We start from the raw sequence: 20,501 nt of genomic DNA, 5'->3' as shown, positions 1-20,501 counted from the left end.
TCATTTTCTCTTTCCCTTTTTAGTGTTCATAATTGCTATCAATAGTTAAACTGACTGGAAATGAACTCAGTTTGAGGAGTGACAATGGGTGTGTACAGAGCGAAATATGCCCTGCGCCACACTGATGGCCTATTCAGGTTTGACTGATACTGTGTACCTCGTTCTGCCAGTAAAGGCTTGGGCTCTTTGTAGTGCCATCATTTAACTAACTGGATTTGGTCAATAGATGGATGGATGGATTGATTTTTGGATGGATGGGTCTTTAGATGGATGCATGGATGGATGAAGCAACATGGTGAGCATCATTCTTAAGAATCGGATGAAAAGGACAGAACACGATGAAACAGGACATTTCTCCTCTAGGCTGAGGATGGATGGATGGATGGATGGATGGATGGATGGATGGATGGATGAAGCAACATAGTGATCATCACTCTTATCTATCAAGACAACAAGGACTGAACTCAACAAAACAGGAAATTTCTCCTCTTGGCCAAGGATGGATGGATGGATGGATGGATGGATGGATGGATGGATGGATGGATGGACGGATGGATGGTGGAGTAACATAATGATCATCACTCTCATCAATCAAGATGGCAAGGACTGAACTCAACATAACAGGAAATTTCTCCTCTTGGCCAAGGACGGATGGATAGATGAAGCAACATGGTGATAATCATTCTTATTAATCAGGAGAAAAGTACTGAATGAAAGAAAACAGGAAATTTCTCCTCTGCACCATGGATGGATGGATGGATGGTTAGATGAAGCAACATAGTGATCATCACTCATCAATCTAGTGAAAAGGACCAAATTTGATGAAACAGGAAATTTCTTCTCGAGGCTGAGGATGGATGGATGAAGCAACATTGTGATCATCACTCTTATCTATCAAGACAACAAGAACTGAACTCAACAATGCAGGAAATTTCTCCTCTTGGCCAAGGATGGATGGATGAGTGGATAGATGAAGCAACATAGTGATCATCATTCTTAACCATCAGGTGAAAAGCACTGAATGAAAGAAAACAGGAAATTTCTCCTCCGCACCATGGATGGATGGATGGATGAAGCAACATGGTGATCATCACTCTTAACAATCAAATGTAAATGACAGAACACAATGAAACAGGAAATTTCTCCTCTAGGCCAAGGATGGATGGATGGATGGATGGATGAAGTAACATAATGATCATCACTCTTATCAATTAAGATGACAAGGACTGAACTCAACAAAACAGGAAATTTCTCCTCTTGGCCAAGAATGGATGGATGGAGGGATGGATGGATGCTGGAGTAACATAATGATCATCACTCTCATCAATCAAGATGACAAGGACTGAATTCAACATAACAGGAAATTTCTCCTCTTGGCCAAGGATGGATGGATAGATGAAGCAACATGGAGATCATCATTCTTAACCGTCAGGTGAAAAGCACTGAATGAAAGAAAACAGGAAATTTCTCCTCTGCACCATGGATGGATGGATGGATGAAGCAACATGGTGATTATCACTCTTAACAATCAAATGTAAATGACAGAACACAATGAAACAGGAAATTTCTCCTCTAGGCCAAGGATGGATGGATGGATGGATGAAGTAACATAATGATCATCACTCTTATCAATAAAGACGACAAGGACCTCTTGGCCAAGGATGGATTGATGGATGGATGGATGGATGGATAGATGAAGCAACATGGTGATCATCATTCTTAACCATCGGGTGAAAAGGACTGAATGAAAGAAAACAGGAAATTTCTCCTCTGTACCATGGATGGATGGATGGATGAATATATGAAGCAACATAGTGGTCATCACTCTTAACAATCAGATGAAAAGGACAGAACACGACAAAACAGGAAATGTCTCCTCTTGGCCAGTTCTGAAGATATGCAGGGGTGAGGGGATGCAATATAAATAGAAAAAAAGAGCAACAGATAGCCAGACATAAACAACTTCAAGGTCCTGGTATTTACTACATGCTGAGTAGTAAACCTGAGGAAAAGGAAGTTTATTTTAAAAGGATGTGAAAGGTCCATTTAAGATGATTCAGACAGTAAATCAAGTGTAGTTAATTTGTCATAAGGAATTAAAATGTACAACTGCTGGAAAGCCATTTTCTTGATATTTTTAGATACTGGGCCTTCAGAAAGTATTCAGACCCCCTCTACCTTTTTCACATTTTGTGATGTTACTACCTTGTGTTAAGATCATTGCCTTATTTGATACCGCAGAATAACAAAGCGAAGGCAGGATTTTAGAAACTCTTGCAAATGTATTAACAATAAAAAAATGGAAATATCCCATCGATACAACTTTTCAGACCCTTTGGTATGACACTTGAAGTTTGGCTCAGCTGCATCCCATTCTATTGATCATCTTTGAGATGTTCCTATACCCTGTTTGAAGTCCATTCTACTGACTGGACTGATTAGGAAAGACGCACACCTGACTATAGAAGCCCCCCAACTGAGCAAAAACTGAGCCAAGAGGTCCAAAAAAAAATGTCTTCAAAGCTTCGAGACACAACTGTGTCGAGGCGCAGATCTGGGGAAAGCTACAAAACAATTCCTGCAGCATTGAAGTTTCCCATGAGCACATCCATCCATCCATTTTCAAACCTGCTGAATCCGAACACAGGGTCGCGGGGGTCTGCTGGAGCCAATCCCAGCCAACACAGGATGCAAGGCAGGGAACCAATCCCGGGCAGGGCGCCAACCCACCGCAGTCCCATGAGCACAGTGGCCTTCATAATTCTTAAATGGAAGATGTTTGGAACAGCCAAGAATTTTTCTAGAGCTGACTAACAGGCCGGAATCACGGGAGAAGGGCCTTGGTAAGAGAGGATCACAAAGAACCCTATGGTCACTCTGATTGAGCTACCAAGAGAATTGTTGAAATGCGAGAAACTGGGAAAGGTATTAATGTATTAATGGTTCCAAGCACAGTTATTAGTTACAACTTTGTTTGTCCCCAGGGAGGTATTTGACATGTTGTTGTTGGTAGAACGAAGCCCCATTAGCTTTTTCGGACCCACTTCTGCTGAATGATTCATTGGCTGAAAGTCCTCAGTGTTGGTGTGTCACAGAGAGGATGTGCAGCGTTGTATAATCCATATTACTAACCGAGAATGCTAAACCGGATGATGGACGCAGGCACATCCGGCAATGGGCCGTAGCTGCAAAAAGACGTACTGCGCAGGCGCAAAAAGAGTCCGCGAGGGTCGGCTGAGGAGCCGAGAAAGGCGGATAGAAGAGGGCGAGAGAGGCGGATGAGGGGCCGCGAGAGGCGGACAAGACCACAGAAAAAAGGAGTGAGCACAGGAAAAATTGAGAAATGAGGCGCAAAGAGCACCGAAAAAAGGAAACGGCACATAAAAAAAGTATTCAAATGCAAGCAAAGCACGAAACACATTGCACACGAAACTAGACCCAAAAAAAAAAAAAAAAAAAAAAAGAGGCTCGCGCACAACAGCAAGGCACCCCCCCCCTACAGGCACCGGACGGGACACACACCAAGAGGGGGATTCAACAAGCCCATGGAACACAAAAAAAAGAACACAAAACCACCCCACAGACCCTTCAAGCAAGGGACGGGACACACACCAAGAGGGGGATTCAACAAGACACAGGAACACAAAAAGAAAGAAGACGCTCGCGCGACAACAATCCTCAACCGACCCCACACACACACATCCATAAGAAGTGACACCCAAAGCCACATATTCTAAAGTGAACATCAACACCTTCACACTAGACAGCATAGGTGTCAGCATTGGTGGATCTCCTTACAATAAAGCACTATTAACCGTTCAACTGCAGAAAAGGAAACATCTTAACAGTGACTGCGATCCTCCTTATTACTTATCCATATTTCGCATGCTGAGAAAGAAACAAGTCTTGAATACACGGTCACGGGTACAAAACGAAAAGGAAAGGATAACAGGAACAAACACACGAAAACGAAAGAAACAACAAAATAGACGGCTATGCAGCATAGGTGGATCTCATTACAATAAGGCACTATTAACCGTTCAACCGCAGAAAAGGCTCCATATTAACAGTGAGTGCAATACTCCTTATTACTTATCCATATTTCTAAAAGAAAAAATGTCTCGACTCCAAAAACACAAAGCTCAACTAAAGCTTCTAACTAACGACGTACCTAAAAGTAAAAACTTTATGAACTGCATTAGATCCTACAATAGTTCATTTGCTTTTGCATATACCGGAGTAAATATCAGGCCACCAAAAGGCAATGGCCCATACTGCTTTCCCATATGTGCACAAATACTGCATCGCATTGGAACAGTGCACCCTGAAACAAATCAACAACGCAAATATGCACAAATCTACATCCTAGATCCACAAGACGCAATCTATCAATCAAAGTGCTGCATCGCAACAGGCACGGATTCAAAACGAAACACCTCCCGTCTCAGACATACGTTAATGGCAGCGAAGGCTACAACGGGCTTCTCACACAGCACAGGCAAATCGATTACAGCTCCAAAAGAACACGTCCCAAATACTACACATGCAACAACGCGCCTCTCAAACGGCACAAGAAAAACATACACCAGGAAAATTCATTCGGATTAATGAATGTCATTTGCAATCATTGTCATTCAGTTCACTTCCCTGAAGAAACAACTGGCAATACAAGTAATACATTTACACGTTGTTGTCAAAAGGGTCAAATTAGACTGCCTTCTTTACATTCATATACTGAATATCTACAGAGGCTTATAACTGACGATGTACCTGAAAGTGAAATCTTTATCAACTGCATTAGATCCTACAAATCGGTATACACTATGAACATTAACGGTGGCACTGCACGTGACATCCGTCTTGAAAAAATGTTAATTATTGATGAATGTACAATGGCATGAAGTCACTTACTCAACACCATTCATAAACTTCTACAAACGTTTATGAATAATAATATTCGATTTGAAGGAAAGGTACTTTTATGAGGAGGAGATTTTAGACAGTGATTAGCTATTCTTCCACATGCCATGCACTCAGCTATTGTTCAGTGCACCTTAAAATACGCAGACAATTGGCATTGCTTTCAAAAGATACAGTTAGTAAAAAAGATACGATGTCCAGAACCAGATCATAACAATTGCTTATTACAACTGAGAGATGGTACACTCACCAATACAGCTGGACTTCAGGCACATATTATTACAATTCCTCAAGCCTTTATCTGCGACAACTTAGTTACAGAGACATTTGGAACAGCAATCTCGTTAGACCAAATGCCGCTTTTAACACAACGCACTATATTATGTCCAAAAAATATTAATATGGAAAACATTAATACCCAAGTCATTCCATTACTTCCTGGAGAGACACAACTCTTTCTAAGCTCTGACAAACTTGACTCTGATCACAACAATAACCATCTTAAATGACCTTACAAGTTCTGAGCTGGAATTACCTTTTACACTTAAACGGCGTGTACAAAGAAATTTTCAAATAAACCTTTACACTGTGCCACACACTTTATTGTTTGCTTTCTATTTGCATCATCTACACCGTCACACTATTCTATATCTCATTCATACATCACGCTCTTTGTCATTCCCAACACCAGGGGTTGGCGAGCGAAGTGAGCAGGGGGCGAAGCCCCCTAGTGATTCATAATGGCACTCAGTTTCATTTTCATTCATTCTCTCCTCCACTACGACCTCCAAGGAGTTCAGAGTGAGTCCCATCACTGAGCCTGTCCTTTTCAATCGCTTGTTAATTTGGTGGGCCTCACTTGAAGTGATGTCACACCACACTGGCCCATCACACAGTTGTAGAAGATGTGAAGGATGTTATGACTCTTCATTAGGCATTATACAGTTGTATTGCTGTTGGAATAAAGGAGGCCCCATAGTGTTTCTTGACACACTATAGGATCAAACTTGAGGACACCTGGACTAGATGCTGTCATGTTTCAGCCTGCATTTTCCCCCTGGCTGGTGTTCGCAGTTGTGTTTTATGTCTGCATTATTTAATTTTGTATTATTTATTTGAATTAACATTTCTTTTGTTTATGATGTAGGCCTACCTTTTCCTGTGTGTTTTTTGGGAAAAGGGCGTGGCCTAGGTAATGACCCTTGGGTTTTGAGGGTGACTACCTAAGGGGTGGGGCCACCAGCTAATCACCGTATTGTTCTTGGCGGTTCATTAAATGTGCTTGGGTGTGGAGTGTTTTGTGTTTCTTTGCTTTTGCTATTGTTTTGTGATTTTCTGGATTTTGAACCCTTGCTGTGTTTTTGACCTCTCCTCTGGATTTCATCTTGGGACAGTGTTTTGATCCTCTGCTCTGTTTTTGACCATGCTGCTGGATTCAGCATTTGAGTCTTTGTTTGCGGTGTATTCCCTTGCCTTTCAGACAATTCCTTTGTTTTCCTTGGAGCTTTGGGGTTTACACGGCTTTTATGCTGAAATAAACCCTTTATTTTGATAAAGATTTGTCTTGGGTATCTAGTCAGGTGTTTGACGGTGTTTTTCCCCCCTCTAGTGGGCAATATTAGAAAGTGTTTTTGGTGCCTGTGTTTTCAGGACTCCCTGGATCACTACAGATGTTATCTCAGTACGGTTGCATATTTATTTATATGCATTTGAAGGAATACGTTCCTGATAAAACATTAACTTTATTTTCTTTCTCTTCTACTTTCAGTGGAATTCTTTCAGACTTGTTTCCAGGAGTCACTATTCCAGATCACGATTATGGTGTTTTCCAGTCAACCATTGTGGATATCATGATTAAGCAGGGTTTGCAGCCTGTCTCAACAATGATCCATAAAGTAATTCAACTCTTCGAGACGATGATTGTCCGCCATGGAGTCATGCTGGTTGGTCCAACTGGAGGTGGAAAAACAACCGTTTTGAATATCCTCGGAGACACTTTAGGTGCTTTACATGAAGCTGGTGAAGAAAACCCATATTACCTACCGGTGAAGACCTACATATTAAACCCCAAGTCAATTACTATGGGAGAGCTGTACGGTGAGGTCAACAATTTGACGATGGAATGGAGAGATGGGCTGATGGGACTTAGTGTCCGTGCAGCAGTCAATGATACGTCGGACGACCATAAATGGATTGTTTGTGACGGCCCTGTGGATGCCCTCTGGATTGAGAACATGAATACAGTGCTGGATGATAACAAAATGCTTTGTCTTGCCAACAGTGAAAGAATCAAATTAACACCGTCCATCCACATGGTGTTTGAGGTAAGAATGTATGAACAGGCCGAAAGATGTTGTAACTAGTAGAGGGCATGGCATCACCCCAGGTTCAAATAAAAGGTTTATTATAATAAATCACCTTAACATAATAATAACCACAACACAAGCCCAACTCTCTTCTTCCCTTTTCTCCCACACTTCCCTTTGTCCTTTTCCACCCGACTCCAACTGACCTGGACGAAGTATAGCAGCTTCCTTTATATCAGACCCAATAGTACTTCATTGTATCCAGGAAGCACTTCCAGGTCAGGTGGGACCTTCCCATGATAACAGAACCTGTCTCCAACAGCTTCCTCTAGTGGAACCATTAAACTACAACTCCCATGAAGCCCTGCGGGTGTCCAAATGGGAAGCATGCCAGAGAGATGTCGCCGCCCAATGTACTGGGGGAGCACGTGACCCTGGGAAGCAGTCTCCCTCCATATATCCATTATAATGGCCGGGTTGGTTAGTGGTACGTATCCTGGCCTGGATGCTCATCCACCCAAATCGTTCCATTAATAAGGCCTCCCAGCCAGGTAGGGAACCATTCATCCCGGCCAAAATGCCAGCCAACCCATGTCATCTATTACATTTAATTGAGAGAACACGATTAGTTTGTCTTGTGTATATTGGAATCTGCTATCTGTGGTATAGAAACCACAAGAATGAAGGAGAGGGAAAACAACCTCCTTTAGATACAAGGAGAATTCCTCAAGGAGCTTATGATCCAAAAGTAAAAATTGCTCAGGGGCACTATACTTTTGCTGACCCTGCACCCTGACCATCAAAGGTCATGTGAAAAGACAATTTCCCTTCGGGGACCAATTAAGTATATCAGATAAAATAAAATAAAAAAATTGATAGATCAGCCCTCATCTAGATATTTAGAAAGCAGGAGCCTTACAGTCTGGAGTTGATCCCCAAGGTTTTTAGGTTTCCTGTTACCATAAGGCCACTCACATGTCATTAGTCATGAATATAAATGCAGGGATGGTATTTCACTACATTTAATAATTCAAGAAATACTGCTAGGAACGTACATACAGTAGAACCCCGATTATAAAAAGGTAATGTGGTCCAGAGCTAAAAACTCGGAAACAAACGAATGTAGTGGTGACACTGCATAGATAAGAGAAGATAGGGAGGCTGACACAAAGAGATTGGCTGAAGTCACCAAGGAAGCGTCACTCTCAGAGTGTCCAAAGACAGGCTTTGCAAGGTTGACAAGTGGAGGTTACTATTTAGCTCGCATCGCAAAGCCAGAGAACGTGATTTTGCTGCCCACCACTCGCTGTTCATCATAGTGCAAATCTTCAAACCGAGATGCTTCATGGTGTGAGTCCACAGCAATTCAATTGATGATAAGGATGGGAGTTTACACTGTGGAAGGATGGAGTGTAGTGACGACACTGTGCAGAGAAGGTAGGTGCTGCCAAAGAGAGAGAGAGAGAGAGTGATCAGCTGACGTCACTAGGAAAGCACATCTCTCACAGTGCTCAAAGACAGGCTCTCCATGGCTGATGAGTGGAGGTCTCTATTTAGCTGACACCACAAACCCAAAGAAGGTGGTTTCTAGCCCATCATTGATAGTTCATCACAGTGCAAATCTTCAAACTGAGATGCAACGTGGTGTGAGTCCACAGCAATTCAATTGATGATAATGGTGGGAGTTTACACAGTGGACGGGTGGAGTGTAGTGGCGACACTGCGCAGAGAAGGTGGGGGCTGCCACAGATAGAAAGAGAGAGAGAGAGAGAGAGAGAGATCAGCTTATGTGACTAGGAAAGCACACCACTCACAATGTCCATAGATGGGCTCTCCATGGCTGATGAGTGGAGGTCTCTATTTCGCTGACACCGCAAACCCAAAGAACACGGTTTCTAGTCCATCATTGGTAGTTCATCACAGAGCAGATCTTCAAACTGATATGCTTCATGGTGTGAGTCCACAGCAATTCAATTGATGACAAGGTTGGAAGTTTACACTGTGGACGAGTGGAGTGTAGTGGTGATGCTGCACAGAGAAGGTGGGTGCTATCAGAGAGAGACAGAGAGAGAGATCAGCTGACGTCACTAGGAAAGCACACCACTCACAGTGTCCATAGATGGGCTCTCCATGGCTGATGAGTGGAGGTCTCTATTTAGCTGACACCGCAAACCAAAAGAACGTGGTTTCTAGTCCATCATTGGTAGTTTATCACAGCGCAGATGCTTTGGGGTGTAGGTCCACAGAAATTCAATTGGAAGTGAGGGTGGGATTTGCACTGCGGACGGGTGGAGTGTAGTGGTGATGCTACACAGAGAAGTTGAGGCTGACACAGACAGAGAGATCAGCTGATGTCTTCAGGTGAGCACACACAGCAGTCAGAGAAGTCAATCCAGCAAATCTCCTTTCATGGACTGTAATGTTTATAAAATTGATATTAGATAGATAGATAGATAGATACTTTATTAATCCCAAGGGGAAATTCACATACTCCAGCAGCAGCATACTGATAATAACAATATTAAATTAAAGAGTGATAGCAATGCAGGTATACAGACAGACAATAACTTTGTATAATGTTAATGTTTACCCCCCCCCCCCCCCGGGTGGAACTGAAGAGTCTCATAGTGTGGTGGAGAAACGATCTCCTCAGTCTGTCAGTGGAGCAGGACGGTGACAGCAGTCTGTCACTGAAGCTGCTCCTCTGTCTGGAGATGATCCTGTTCAGTGGATGCAGTGGATTCCCCATGATTGACAGGAGTCTGCTCAGCGCCCGTCACTCTGCCACAGATGTCAAACTGTCCAGTTTCGTGCCTAAAAAAAAATTAAAACTGTCTATAATAACCAGTTCATCACTTTTAGGTTCAAGATCTAAAGGTGGCATCTCCTGCAACTGTTAGCCGATGTGGAATGGTTTATATCGACTCTGAAGAACTGAAGTGGATGCCATACGTACAGACCTGGATGGCTCAACTTTCGGATAAAGTAATTTATTTATTTTTTGTCATTTTCTAGTCAGTTGTACCAGTTTGGGATGGAATGTGGTCCTTCTGGTGGTTAGTTCTCAGATTTATAAGAAGAATGTCTGTCCTTTTCTTCTGTTTGACCACCCATGGTCAACACAGAAATGTTTCAGGAGGCCCCCTTTGAATGTTGTTATATAAAACCAAATACTTTTATCTAATCATTCACCTTTTTATGTCTCTTTATGTCAAGATTCAGGTCATCTAGAGTCTAGCGGATTAGGAAAGGATGAAAGAACGCAACTTGCAATTCAGTTTGGTTTATTTGTTTTATTTCTTTACAGCTAAATGAAGACACCCAAAAATATATTTTGGATCTCTTTCAACAATATGTTGAAGATGGGCTGCGATTTGCTGCCAAAAAATGCACACAGGCTATTAACCAAGTGGATATCAGCAAAGTGACAACCCTTTGTTATTTACTGGAATCTCTTCTGCTGGGCAAAGGAGGACCCAATTTAAGCATGGTGCGTATTCCTGCCTCAGCGGTACTCAAAGTGTGGTCAATGGAGCAACAGACTATTGTTTGTCTGTGGGCTTGTGCCTGGTGGTCCGTGGGCTGAACTAGTCATGTTTACTTAGAAGAACTTTCTTGCTAATATGGCGACAAAAAATTGGTGTAATAGATTAGATTAAATTTAATAAACTTAACCACAGGTGACTGGGTTCTAACATTAAGTCTGTATAAACAATGCCTAATCTTAAGACTTTTCATTAAGGACCTAATATTAAAAATACTAGGGGGCTTCGCCCTCTGCTTACTTTGCTTGCCAACCCCCCTGCCTGTGTTATGCAGTAGTAACTTCACGTCTCTGCCGAATGCGTATGTGGATTTCACTTTCACCAAACAACAAACGGATAGGCCTCTTCATTGGGAAGAAATACTACTGATGGCAACACGAATTAGCCGATCTACATGTCTCCGACTTAAAGTTTAAAGCCAAACAATATCCACATACTTCTGTCATACCACCCATGTCCATATATTCGATCTCTTTTCGCTTTTATCTTTTCATCAATATTGCATTGAATTTTCATTCCATGTTTGGAATTACATAGTGACAACGCAACGTATAACTGCTGGTGAGCGAATATCGTTTCTTTCTCTCTACACGAACTGTGTCTGACAATAGCATTCACAAAAATGAGAAATGATTGAATGGTGTGTGCGTGGTTGTAAATGTTTTAGATGTGAGCAGGACTTTTCCAAATCTCTTTGCATAAAGTCTTGTCTCGCGGGGCTTGAAATTTTCTCTCGCGGGATTTCGTTTTCACCAAACAACCAATCTTTTAATTCTCGTGGACAGGCCTCTTCATTGGGAAGAAACACTACTTTTCCCTGATGGCAACACGAATTAGACGATCTACAAGTATCCGACTTAAAGTTTAAATCCGAACAATGCATTTGATCTCTTTTCGCTGTTCCGTTATTTCATCGAGTAATAATTTCCGTTTTCTGTTCTTTACTGTCATTTTTTTGAGACTTTCGAATTTTCATACTTCCATTATCTCTCTCTAACCTGCTCTGCATGTGTATCGTGTCAACGTTTTTGAATTCTTTACGACATTCTACTTTGTCATCTACTCTTTGTCCTTTATTTCTTTAAAATCTCTTTCTCGTGGGACGTATAAGTGTCTTTCCGAGAAAATCACGTCTCATCGCCTTCCAAGATTTTTTTTTATAATAGATTACCAATAATACAGTATTTAAAGTTATAACTTAACTCCTGTTTGTCTTTTACTTTTTGTAATTGCCTGAGGATGTACTTTAGATGTAGAAGGGAAGGTTGGGAGAAGTTATAAAGTACAATACGTTATAAACAGTGGTGAGTCTGTGGGATTGAAAGGCTACACAATAAGGAATATTAAAGGGGAAAGGAGAGTAATACAGAACTCTGCCAAGGCAAAACATTCTCCCATCTCCACACGGGTTCTCTGGAGCTCTGCCAGAATGACTATTGGGTTCTTAGTCATCTCTTTTACTTAACACCCTTGATTCCTCACTTTGGCCAGACTCTAGGAAGAGTCTTAGTGAATTCCTTCCATTTAAGGACTATGAAGTCAACATCTTCTACAACTCTGTGATGGCCAGTGTGATTTTGGCCAGTGTGATTTTCTATGTTGTGGTGTGCTGGGCTTGTAACATCACTTCAAGTGAGGCCCACTGAATCAATAGGCTAATTAAAAGGGCAGGATCAGTGATGGGACACACTGTGGACCCCTCGGAGGTCGTAGCGGAAGAAAGAATTATAGCAAAACTGAGTGCTATTATGAACAATGCTGCATATCCACTCTCTGACTCACACCAAAAGTGAGGACTTTCAACCATCAAATTATTAAGCAGAAGTGTGTCAAGAAACATTACGGGGGTTCCTTTATTCCAACAGCAATACACCTGTATAATGCCTGACAAAAGCATTCACACGACTGAGGTTAGATGACTGTGGTCTTGTTTGAAAACAGTTGTAAGTAGGGTGTGACTTGAAAGAATCTCATGTTAAAAGTCTCCGTCTCACAGGACTAAATACTGCACCAACGTTTTTGGAATCTTTTAATTCTCACTGGCAACACGAATTAGATGATCTACAAGTCTCCAACTTAAAGTTTAAATCCGAACAATATATTCGATCTCTTTTCACTGTTCTGTTATTTCACCAAGTAATAATTTCCATTTGCTTGCACTAATGCAATCTTTACTATCATTTATTGAGACTTTCAAATTTTCGTACTTCCATCATTCCCCTCTAACCTGCTCTGCATGTGTATCGTGCCAACATTTTTGAATTCTTTGTGAGGTTCTACTTCGTCATCTACTCTTTGTATTTTATTTCCGGCCCCCGGACCTTACTCCTTTCTATGTTAATTAATGTTGTCTTATTTTAATTTCTTATTTTGTCTTTTATTTTTCTTCTCTTCATCATGTAAAGCACTTTGAGCTACTTTTTGTATGAAAATGTGCTATATAAATAAATGTTGTTGTTGTTGTTGTAAATCTCTTGGCACAAAGTCTCGTCTCGCGGGATGTGAAAGTGTCTCTCTGAGAAAGTCATGTCTCGTCTCTCTATTAAAGATTTTTTATATAATAGAGAGATTTTTCTATGTCACTTTGGCATGTTCTACCTTGCCCCTCATTCTAAACTTAAACTTAGTGGATTCAGCCCTAATGTTAAGGGTCTGTTTATTTTTGCCTAACCTTAAAATTAGAGGCTCTAATGTTAATTTACACTTAGTGTTTATGTTTGGGTGGTCTACCCCTACCCTGACCTTTAGCTTAACCCTAGGTGACTGGGGTGGGGCTAATGTTAAAGTGAATGCCTAATATTAACACTCAAATTAGCAGCTCTAATGTTAAATTATTCTTTTTTAAACTTTATTATTTTAGCCCTAATGTTAAATATTTTAGTCCCTCAGGTTAAAACTATACTCTGTAGGGACAATTATATATGGTCCAGTTTATCCATCCATCCATCCATCCATCCATCCATCCATCCATCCATCCATCCATCCATCCATCCATCCTCTTCCGCTTATCCGAGTTTGGGTCGCGGGGGCAGCAGCTTGAGCAGAGATGCCCAGACTTCCCTATCTCTGGCCACTTCTTCTAGCTCTTCCGGGAGCATCCCAAGGCGTTCCCAGGCCAGCCGGGAGACATAGTCCCTCCAGAATGTCCTGGGTCTTCCCCGGGGCTTCCTCCCGGTTGGACATGCCCGGAACATCTCACCAGGGAGGCGTCCAGGAGGGATCCTGATCAGATGCCCCAGCCACCTCATCTGACTCCTCTCGATGCGGAGGAGCAGCGGCTCTACTCTGAGCCCCTCCCGGATGATTGAGCTTCTCACCCTATCTTTAAGGGAGAGCCCAGACACCCTGCGGAGGAAACTCATTTCAGCCGCTTGTATTCACGATCTCGTTCTTTCGGTCACTACCCATAGCTCATGACCATAGGTGAGGGTAGGAACATAGATCGACTGGTAAATTGAGAGCTTTGCCTTATGGCTCAGCTCCTTTTTCACCACGACAGGCCGATGCAGAGCCCGCATCACTGCGGACGCCGCACCGATCCGCCTGTCGATCTCACGCTCCATTCTTCCGTCACTCGTGAACAAGACCCCGAGATACTTGAACTCCTCCACTTGAGGCAGAATCTCGCTCCCAACCCTGAGTGGGCACTCCACCTTTTTCCGGCTGAGGACCATGGTCTCGGATTTGGATGTGCTGATTCCCATCCCAGCCGCTTCACACTCAGCTGCGAACCGATCCAGAGAGAGCTGAAGATCACAGCCTGATGAAGCAAACAGGACAACATCATCTGCAAAAACCAGTTACCCAATCGGACCCCCTCAACACCCTGGCTGCGCCTAGAAATTCTGTCCATAAAAGTTATGAACAGAATCGGTGACAAAGGGCAGCCCTGGCGGAGTCCAACTCTCACTGAAAACGGGTTTGATTTATTGCTGGCAATGCGGACCAAGCTCTGGTACAGATCGTACAGGAACCGAAAAGCCCTTATCAGGGGGTCCGGTACCCCATACTCCCGGAGCACCCCCCACAGGATTCCCCAAGGCACACGGTCGAATGCCTTTTCCAAGTCCACAAAACACATGTAGACTGGTTGGGCGAACTCCCATGCACCCTCCATTAATATGGTCCAGTTTATAATTATTTATTTATTTATGGAAGTACCTTTTAAATAACAATTACTTTTGTAATTTGTAAAAGCAGTGTTAATGTGTATGAGGTGCCATCTGTTCGAATGACAGAGACATAACAACTGGATGGACACACAGATAAACAGCATATGTCTCTGTTACATGGCATTGGCACGGAGCTTGTAAAAATAGTGTTTAATGTTTGTGATGTGTCATCTGTTGGAATAAAAATGTGATGCATGTTATTACTACAAATGATTGCGATGCACCATCTATTAGAATAACAGAGACACAGCAACTGGATAGATACACAGATAAACAGCATATGGCTCTGTTAAATTAATTTTGGTATGGGATTTGTAAAAGCAGTGTTAATGTTTGTGAGGCACCATCTGTTGGAAAGACAGAGACATAACAACTGGATGGATGCACAGATACACAGACACTTATGCTTTTAATAAGGTGGATTATTTTGGCTATTACAGATGCCTATGTTGAAATACAGTAGCTTGGTTTATTTTGATTAAATATATATAATATACGTATATATTTCTGCTTGATGGTTTCATATACTACTGTGTATATTTGCTAATTTTTAACCATACTCATATATTTTTTCCTTATGTTTTTTTTTTAGGATAGAGCCAAACTAAACAGCATTTTATGCCAGACTTTTGTGTTCTGCTATTTGTGGTCCGTTGGTGGAAATCTGACCGAGAACTGCTGGGACGCTTTTGACAGTTTTGTGAGACAGCAATTTGAAGACTGTTCTGATGCCAAGGTGAGGTTGTCATATGAGAAATTTGACTGAAGTGTGCACTGTAACACTGAGTAAAGGACCAATGAGATATTTTATTTATTTTTTTAAATTTTTTTACTAAATGTAATAATTTGTGAGATTTGGGGAAACAAAAGAATTTGATTGGTTTTACCACAGGGTGTCAACACAGCAAAATATGTAAAACATGAAGCAGGCAGAATGCTTTCTGAAACGACTGTATCATAATATTATGTCTTTACTTACAGTTACCAGCTTCTGGAGATCTGTGGAGTGTCTATATGGACTTTGAAAACAGACGCCTAGATTCCTGGGACAAAATCATTCCCCTTTTCAAGTATGACAAGGAAGTTCCGTTTTTCCAAATGCTTGTTCCAACAACAGACACCGTGCGGTATGGCTACCTAATGGAGAAACTACTGGCAGTAAGGCACTCTGTGCTTTTCACTGGCATCACCGGTGTAGGAAAGGTAAAGAATGGAAGTCCTGTTGAATGCTCCTTTAAACCACTCAGTGGTTCTCCATGTAGTCTGCCTGATCATATATTTTTGCCTTTATGAAAATGGTTATAATAATTATGATAATTTAATCAAAGTTGTTGATTTGAAAATTATTTTTTTTTGTAGGTGGGTTTGCATATAATGTGTGAATCACTTACTGTGAAACCCAATATCTGACTGTCTGTCCACATGAAACAACTCAGCCCCCCATGGACCGGTTTTGTTTAGATGTGGCACACGTATTCTTTATGTGACAGTTCAGCTTTCATTCACATACAGTGTCCTCCGTAATGTTTTCTAATTTTAAACTGTGGAGCAGAGGGGTATCTTAAGGAAAAATGTGTCTTTGTCCTAAACATTATGGAGGGCACTCTATCTCAAACAGATTGGTGCCGAATTCAATTTTAAAATTTTTCTTTAGTACTAGGATGTTGTACCGTGTTAGCCATTATGAATGTAGTGAGAAGTCAAGCAGAATGACCTCTTTTATTGGCTAACTAAAAACTTTACAATATGCAAGCTTTCGAGGCAACTCAGGCCACTTCTTCAGCTTTGTAATACTCCTGTGTCACCTCAGCAGTATTTTTGGCTCATTACCTTGTTGTAGGATGAAGCACTGTCCACGAAATTTGGGTTCATTTTCTGGAACTTGAGCAGATCAGATGCCTCGAAAGCTTGCATATTGTAAAGATTTTAGTTAGCCAATAAAAAGGGGTCATTCTGCTTGACTTCTCATTAGAATAAGTGTTGCCAATATTGAGAACTCATCTGCCTTAAAACATAGAAATGTTCTGAGTGACTTCAACTAGGTATGAGTTTACCATTTCAGTTGCACCTTGAGAGCGGTGGCTTCAACTTGTATATTTGGTATATTTTTGTCTTTTACTCATCTGGCAGCTGCACAGATGCCCAATATAAGTGAGTCGGACACTGGGCATCTGCCAGCACACACCCCAGCAAGACCCTGATCTGGAGTAGGCAGTGCAGTGGGGCAAATGAAGAGGCAGGGCAAAAGCTAAATGTTTGGGGTGCCAACCACAAAACCCTGTTTAACATGAACAAAAAAAGTGAATGAATGAAAAGGATTCGCTCGAGTGTGCTCTTTGTATGGTAAAGATTCTGTTTAGGAATCACATGGCGACAAACTTTGGTCTCACTCTGCACACCGAAATGAGACGTTGCATTCTGGGAGAATTCTGCTTTTATACCGGGTGGATTGGAAGGGGCGGGGCTTCGTTTGGCTTTGTAGGCCTTAAGGGGTGGAGTCTAATGGCTGTAAGGGAAAAAGGAGACAAGACTGTTATTGACAGCCCCCCCTCCTCCTGGGGTGGTATCTATCTATCTATCTATCTATCTATCTATCTATCTATCTATCTATCTATCTATCTATCTATCTATCTATCTATCATATAGTGCCATTCATATCTATCTATTATGTAGTGCCTTTCATATCTATCTATCTATCTATCTATCTATCTATCTATCTATCTATCTATCTATCTATCTATCTATCTATCTATCTATCTATCTATCTATCTATCTATCTATCTATGCCTGACAGGAAGTTATAAAATGTCATGACACTGTTATCTCTAATTTTGTATGAAAATATGAGATTACATTTTTTGGCCATCTCTACAAGCAACAAGGGACAAGCAACAGATAAGAAAATATCATTTATGAGGTTGAGTGTTCCTTTAATGCAGATTTCCATTTAAAACAATACAACAATTAGTTTGCTACTTTTGAAGATTATAAAATTATTTTGGTGACAAATCTTTTTATTTTCTCTAATTAGTAAAGTGGTTCCTTTCTGTTGTGTTGCATTTATGATATTTTTCATTGCACCCGCTTTTTAACAATCACAACACTAATGACTTCCATAACAAATTAACCTCCAGCACTATTATAAAGATTTTTTCTGACTTAATGTTTTACTGTCATTTTATTTGTGACATTTTGTAGTTTTTGGTGAGTACAGTACTTTGTGTTTTATATTTGTTCCTCAGTCTGTTGTTGCTCGTGGGCTACTAAACAAGGTGCAAGATGAGGCGGGATATGTTCCTGTGTATATCAACTTTTCAGCTCAGACATCTTCTGCACGAACACAGGAAATTATTGAATCTAAACTGGAAAAGAAGAGAAAAAATATATTAGGTAAGATCCTCGTTCATTTTTTAAAATTCTTTTTGCCATATTTCACTTGGTGGCACAAGTGGTTAGCCTCACAACTCCACGACTTTGCTCCGTCGTGTCATTGTGTTCGCTAACACTTGCTGTGCCCCTGCTGATCACTTGCTGTGGTGTAATATGACCTTAACAATCCTTTGTTTGCTTGTCATAAGCCTTGCAAAGCACCAAATAAAATGATTATGAAACTCTTTAATAGAGGGCTGCCTCCTGCTGTCATCAGCGTGTCCATCTGATACTTTTAGGCCTCTTCAGGAAGGAGAGAAGAAAATACTTTGAGGTGTCTGGAGCCCTGTGTCTCCCACCTAAGCCCAAGGATCAGACCTCCTGGGAAGGCAGAGTAAACTCTGGGTATATATGCCATATAAAGATAGAGCGTGTGATCACTAGGGGGCGCCCCAGATACCCCAACAACATTTATTTCTATAGCACATTTTAATACAAATTCTGTTGCTCAAAGTGCTTTACATGATGAAGAAAGAACAAAAGAGAAATATAAAATAAGATTAGGCAATACTAAGTAACAAAGAATAAAGTAAGGTCTGATGGCCAGGAGGACAAAAAAACATTAAAAAAAGCAAAAAAAAAAAAATGCTACACAACCTCCTCAAGAGACAATTCTAGGATAAAATCACGTTGTTTTATTAAATAACAAAACCTTGACAGGCTTACTTCCAAGCATACACCAAATTGAAGTACTCCTCTCCACCATTTCCGGTTAACGTCCCACGCCCACGGTCCTCTCGCCTCTCATTGGTGTGAATGTTTTAGTTCCGCCCTCCTCTCAGGTTAACGTCCCACGCCCACGGTCCTCTCGCCTCTCATTGGTGTGAATGTTTTAGTTCCGCCCTCCTCTCAGGTTAACGTCCCACACCCACGGTCCTCTCATCTCTCATTCATGTGAATGCTTTTGTCAGACACAGTTCCTGCGCTCTTAGCTCTTATGAGTTTGTACGTTTTCCTCAGTTTAAGTTCCCAATAAAAGAAGATGTATTATGTCCAAATCTTATTGAAGAATTTCATCACAACCGGTTATCAACAGAAGAAATGAGTTCACGGGCAATCTTAGCACAGAGAAATGATGAAATCAAATGAATTAACGCAAAAATTGTCATCGGTTACACGGCAAATTGATTAACTGCGTATCAATAGACTCTGCTGAAACAGTTGGTGATAACGGTGTGGAAGATGAAAACATCAACTTAAAATATCACGAAGAATATCTACAACTATTAACACCATCCGGTCTTCTACCGGCCGAATTACTGTTGAAAGAAGGACGTATCGTAATGTTATTGCGTAATTTATGTATTAGTGATGGACTATGCAATAGGACAAGATTAGTTGTATTCAAAATTGGTCGAACAATTCTGACATGTAAAAGTTTAACAGGCGACAAGAAAGGTAATGTAGTACATCTTCAGGGGATAACATTAGACACCAAAGGAGATCTTGATGTGCCATTCGTATTAAAACGTTTGTAGTTTCCCGTGAGAATAGGTTTTGCAAAGACAAATAACAAATCACAGGGACAAACATTCGAAAAAGTCATTTTATTTATTAGAGAGAAAGAAACGATATTTACTCAGTTATACGTTGCGATGGTACGATGTAAGTCCAAACACAGAATCAAAATTCAATGAGATATTGACAAAAAATGTATTCAAAAAATGTGTTTTTACTGAAGTTTTACAGTAAAAGTATACATTTAAAAAGTATTTGCGTGTTAATTTCACAGCCAAACAGCACGCAAATGTATAAGGCAACGAATACCTCTAACACAACATGAGACATAATTTTCTTTCAATTTATTAAGTTTTCCTATTTTTTACTATGGTTAATTACTCGCTGTAATGTGAAATAGTTAGTTCTATTATGCATATGGAACAATTCCCATGAAAATAACAATATGTTTAAATTGTACATCCACTTCCTCATATGTGAGCGGCAGAGCCATGAGTTGGATAACGTATAGCGCACACCCGGGGGTTGGTGAGCAAAGCGATCAGAGAGTAGAGCTCCCTAGTATATTTACAAAACCCAAATAAACCATTTTCTGTAAATATTTAACTGAAGGAGAAGAACTCTAAACTGAGTGTCGGTATAAGTATTTAAATCTCTGTGCTTTGGAAGCT

The 20,501-nt window shown here is 41.0% G+C and overlaps 1 protein-coding gene across 1 annotated transcript in view; it reads left to right on the top strand.

Moving 5' to 3' along the window:
• dnah6 (dynein, axonemal, heavy chain 6) overlaps positions 1–20,501 on the top strand; it is a 439,386-nt gene that overhangs the window by 181,280 nt on the left and 237,605 nt on the right. Inside the window, exons 34-39 of the mRNA XM_051929949.1 lie at positions 6,689–7,244; positions 10,089–10,211; positions 10,534–10,716; positions 15,536–15,679; positions 15,925–16,146; positions 18,186–18,333. Of these exons, the coding sequence (XP_051785909.1) occupies positions 6,689–7,244; positions 10,089–10,211; positions 10,534–10,716; positions 15,536–15,679; positions 15,925–16,146; positions 18,186–18,333 (1,376 nt within the window). The remainder of the gene's footprint in view (positions 1–6,688; positions 7,245–10,088; positions 10,212–10,533; positions 10,717–15,535; positions 15,680–15,924; positions 16,147–18,185; positions 18,334–20,501) is intronic.

Source organism: Erpetoichthys calabaricus, chromosome 7, assembly GCF_900747795.2.
Source record: "Erpetoichthys calabaricus chromosome 7, fErpCal1.3, whole genome shotgun sequence".
NCBI classification, from domain to species: Eukaryota; Metazoa; Chordata; class Cladistia; order Polypteriformes; family Polypteridae; genus Erpetoichthys; species Erpetoichthys calabaricus.
This window is presented reverse-complemented; position numbering and strand designations above follow the sequence as displayed.